Here is a 5000-nt window from a genome sequence, read left to right as displayed (position 1 = left end):
AGGGGGCAGATATTTTTGCACATCGCTTTATGGGGTGCAATTAATTTTTCGCGATTAGTTTTTCTATTTTTCCACACTAACACTAAAAAAAAAACTTTTTTGAACATTTTATATTTCTGTAGTCACCTTTATCATTCCAGCAGCGGATGCACAACATTTAATTGATTTTGTTTGCTTATTGGAGGATCATTCGCCGCAACATTTTTTTTTCAACTATCCACACTTCAAATATTCTATAGCCTTTTTTATTATTATTTTGAATCGTTAATTTATTAATTTTGCCTTATCGTTTGTTTCCCTCGTAGCAAGTGGATATTTGTTCTACTGTACATTACAATTGGGATTTGAACAAGTTTTCAAGAAGAATTACGCGAGGAGACATTAGCGCAAGAAGATTTCATAAACTAAAGACATCTTCAAGGGGTTTTGCTTGTCATTTTCTACACGTCACATTAGAATAAAGACGAATTGGCATGTGGATTCATACAGCGATCACCCGAGAGCTCCTGAATACCTGAATACTGAACTTCAAAATCAAAGAAGAAAAAAACAAATCTGCTCAATTTTCGAAGAAGACATTCGTACTTGCGGGATTGCGGGAGGACTCGAACCAGTTCGAGAAAGTGATTCTTGGGACACGCGACATCAATATCATCATTGCTAGTCACTCAATGTGCATCAATTTATTTTTTAAACCTGCGATACAGTTTTACCGTTAAGGTTCCACGTTCTGCAAATGCTGTAGAGAAGTTGCCTTTGCATGTGCTTTTCCCGCGCGTGTTTACGCCTTCAGTGACAGTAGAAGTGCATTGATTGTGTTGCGGCTGACTATGGACGAGCAAGCCCGGATCATGCAGGCTCTCGGCGGGGTGAATTTGGCTGGCCACCCGGTGCAGGGAGGCATGACTCTGCCGCCTCCACACGGACACGACGGGACCGATGGAGACGGAAGAAAACAAGACATCGGTGACATTCTGCATCAGATCATGACGATAACTGACCAAAGTCTGGACGAGGCGCAAGCAAAGTTGGTTCATTTCTATGAATTATTAACGGCTTTAATAGTTAATAGGCTGTATTGTGATGTGTATGCGCCCGCACTATGGCATTTGAATTTAGGCAAAAAAAGCAATGATGAGCGACGCAAATGATGTGGACAAATTACTTTTGTTTTGGTCCTCAGGACTAAATGGTCAGTTGCCCAATAATATTGTGCAGCATCTGCTACGTCCTCAGCGCATTTACCTAAGTAATATCGTCCTGGGCAATTGTGTAAATCCTATCATCCAAGAGTCAGCTTAATTATAGAGTTTGGTAATTTATATGGTATTTTACCAATTGTGTACATACTTTCCTCCAAATGTCTTTATTTCCTAATAGTCAAAATTAGATTATATCCACAAACAGTTCCAAAAAGGCAAACTTTCTATTGAGGTCAGGTCACTGATAGGCGTGGGCGCAGGTAGCCTGCCGTTATCCTCTCTTCTGGCCTACTGTAACGGCACCTGACAGGTGTCAAGCCAGACCTCATTTGACTTCATTCTGTCAGTTGAGCCTGTGGACCCCAGCATGTCAAGTCCAAAATATGTTTAAGTAATTTACATACACTCTTTTCAGACAAACCCGTGACACCTCTAATCACTACAGATCAACACAATGCACCCTGTTTTTGCGATTTATGTGACCTATAACTTATTGAAGACTAAAGGCACCGCTGCTTTGTTGAGATGTATACGTATTTGTCATGCAAAAGTTTACATGTTGCTCAGACAGGGTTTAAATGACGGCTATATACCTATCTTGGTTTTTATCTGAAACTGAAACAGGAAACACGGACTGAACTGTCACCGGATGAAGCCAGCCCTGTTCAGCGTGCTCTGCGAGATTAAAGAGAAAACCGGTGAGTAGGATATCTGCATACAGCACTTTTCCAAAGACCGCGGCGCGCACGAGCCGAGCACCGAGCCGAGCACGGCTCGAGATAGGCAACAGCACCGTGGCACCAAACGTATACTCACACCGCCATCTTTACGGAGGCTATCACCCCAAGCACTGGCTATCATAGTACCATGAAAAGAAACACTACCATCGCACTCCTCTCTCTGATATTGAAACGCTGGCCGGGGCCGATGATAGGGTTGGGACTAGTAGAGTGACTATAATCGCAGACTGCGATATCCGTGGTCTTACGGCGACGAGCAAGGGAGCATCCCCGCTGCTCATCTCGCCGACCTCACGGTCCTGCTGGCTGGCTTGGTCGGTCGGTGGGGTAGGAGGACACAGCTGCCCCTTGTTTACCACAAGCATGATGCTTCCTCAAGAAACAGTCGCACACAACAAAAAACAGCACATTGTGGGTTGCACTTTGCGTTTACTCAACACATAATTTGGCACGCTAAAAAACACGTGTAGTAGGCTATACAAATACAGTCAAACATAAAGGCATGTATAGTACATATGGTGATTATGATGGACTGCCAAATCCCATTACCATAACCATAACCATGCTTGTGTTATATGCGGTATTGAGCCTATTTATTTGGCACATTTAGGATCTAGTTATTGACACTGCGACCAGCTATTGTCTCTAGTATCCACCGCGCAACAATAGATCGATTGGTCAACACAGGTTGTTGCTTGACAGACTTTTAAAACATCTTGATGCATTATTTCTCTGTGCGTAATATAGACGGTCTGTTCAAAAAGAACAATAATGGAATTAAATAGCGTGTGCTGTCCCTCACACACACACACACACACACACACACACACACACACCCTGCATTCTAACTGAAAAAAATGCTGACCACTTGTGTCTCGCAGTTATCAAAGTCTTGGGGTGAATGATGGCATTTGAAGAGCTGAGGAAAATACCATGCGCCTCAGCGACTGCTCTGTCGCTGACTGACCTTACCTTTTGACTTAAGTTTCCACCGTGTTGAATTCCTGTTTGAAATTATATAGATCGCAAAAAGTTAGATGAGACGAATTGATGTTGTAGTGCACAATGGAACGCCAGAAAATATGTGGATAGGTTAGTGTGAACATATTATATGCGCCTTGACTCAGTTTCTCTCTGAACCATTTTTACAAGATCGATTTCATGGGCTGTCAGTCATTTAGCACGGGTGTAGTTATGCTTAGGAGCGAGGGACCGGGTGTGTGTGAGAGGGTGAATTAACCTGTGATTGTAAAGGGAAATATAGACAATAGCTTTCATATGCACTGTAACAGTGGGCATTTGCGAAGTGTATTTTACTGAATGGTCCTCTTTGTGTAAATGCGGAACCTCTCCACACATTATTATATTACAAAGATCACAGCATAACAGATAATTTTATGTTGTTGTTAATGAGAAAAATAGATAAATATGTGAGGTCTTACATGAGGCGTCTTTCGCCTAATATCTTTTTTTGTTCACATCTGTGGCAGCGCGCGCACACACTGGCGACGCTTTGCTTCTGTCTCCAACACAACTGTAGATAGGAGGGCTTCTTCACGAGCAACAGCGCACGCAAGCCGATATGGTTTGAAAGGGTAACATTCGCTTTGATGAAAAAGTGGCCCCGCGGCTCTGCATACACTGTAACTGGTCGTTCGGAAACGATGTCAAATTGTAGGTGCGCTGTTTCAGGTCAAAGGCTGGTTGGTGACACGCAACCTTGGTTGCCTGGAGTTACACAAATAATTATATGGCAACTAGTCGATTTCCGCGCTTTGAATTGTAGTCCACGGTTTGTTTCTTATTATCACTGTACATCATCAAGTTGAAAGTATTATCCTACTCTTTGGCTATAGCTGTCAATACTGTACTCCCGCTCAGTGTTCTGGCAGAGATGGACAACACTACACTATATTTCACCACTTAGCCTCATCACATCAGCCTCATCACATCAAAGACAAAAATGCAAATATAAATACAAATTATAGAATTCAAAATGTTAAGAGTCTGTTATTTGAATGGTGCCAAGGATTTAATCTCTGAAGTCCTTTGAATTATGTAATTTATCAGCAAACTGTACACATGCCTTTGCAAATGTGAAGTAATTTTCTAACGAACTCGATACTGTTCTGTCAGATAAAACGCTGATGTAAAGTAACTCTGCGTCTGTATGGAAGTTGGAGACAGCCCTGCAAGCAGAGCCGCGCTGTTGCGGTGCGACTGTGGCCGCTGCTTGGCCAGATTTGTGGCCTTTGTGTGTCTGTCTCCACAGCCCCAGTGACTTGGGGAAGATCATAAAACTTAATGAACTTCTCGGCCGCGGGAGACGTCCGCGAGGGGGGCTGGACTGGTGTGTGTGTGTGGAGAGGCCCCGCTTGACTGCTCGGCCTGGTTGAGGTATTCTTTATGCCTGTCGAGAAAAAGAGAGAGAAAGAGAGAGAAAGAGAGAGAAAAAGAGAAGGGCGGACGGTAAGGAGAGGAGAGAGAGAGGGATGGAGAGAGAGAGGGAGAGAGAGAGGGATGGAGGGAGAGAGAGGGAGAGAGAGAGGGATGGAGGGAGAGAGAGGGAGGAAATTACACTGAAAAGGTGAAAAAGGTTCTGTGTTTCAGTGAGGGCCTGGTGCTGGGCAGTTGAGACAGTTGATGAGCTGGAGTTGAGACTCCGCATGGTGGACTAAACTAGCGTGAGGTGAGGGCAGGACTGCACTCTGTGCGGGGTTGAGGGTACTTTAGGATGGGAACTTGAGGCTGTCCTGGGGTCGGACGTTGGGTTTGGTGTGCTACACACACACTGGAAAGCTCACAGGGTGTCATATGTCCGTTGGTCTTATCCTGTCCTAGGTATGGAGCCTCAGTAAGTTAGAAAAAAGATTTTTTAGTGTTTTGTGTTGTAGACATAGACGCGATTTAAAAATATTCCTAGATGTAATTTTGTATTTTATGTTGTACAGAGTTCTTGCTCTATGTGTTGGATCTGTAGTTTGTAAAATTTATAATTTTGTTAGCGTGCTGTAGTCTTTTATTTGCATAATAGAGTTTTCCCATTTAGTTTTGTCAA

General features: G+C 43.4%; 1 protein-coding gene across 1 annotated transcript in view; it reads left to right on the top strand.

The window, feature by feature from the left end:
* Nucleotides 1–5000, top strand: part of LOC143106461 (pre-B-cell leukemia transcription factor 3-like) — a 103618-nt gene that overhangs the window by 44 nt on the left and 98574 nt on the right. The window contains exons 1-2 of the mRNA XM_076270737.1: nt 1–1027; nt 1827–1900. The exon at nt 1–1027 is cut by the window's left edge and continues 44 nt beyond it. Coding sequence (XP_076126852.1) covers nt 831–1027; nt 1827–1900 — 271 coding nt within the window. The 5' untranslated portion in view covers nt 1–830. The remainder of the gene's footprint in view (nt 1028–1826; nt 1901–5000) is intronic.

Source organism: Alosa pseudoharengus, unplaced genomic scaffold (genome assembly GCF_046254945.1).
Source record: "Alosa pseudoharengus isolate Yale_2024_CS ecotype anadromous, Long Island Sound unplaced genomic scaffold, YU_APseudo_1.1 YU_APseudo_1.1_scf_6, whole genome shotgun sequence".
In the NCBI taxonomy this organism is placed as follows: Eukaryota; Metazoa; Chordata; class Actinopteri; order Clupeiformes; family Clupeidae; genus Alosa; species Alosa pseudoharengus.
Note: the sequence above shows the minus strand (reverse complement) of the source record. Positions and strands in the feature narration are given on the sequence as shown.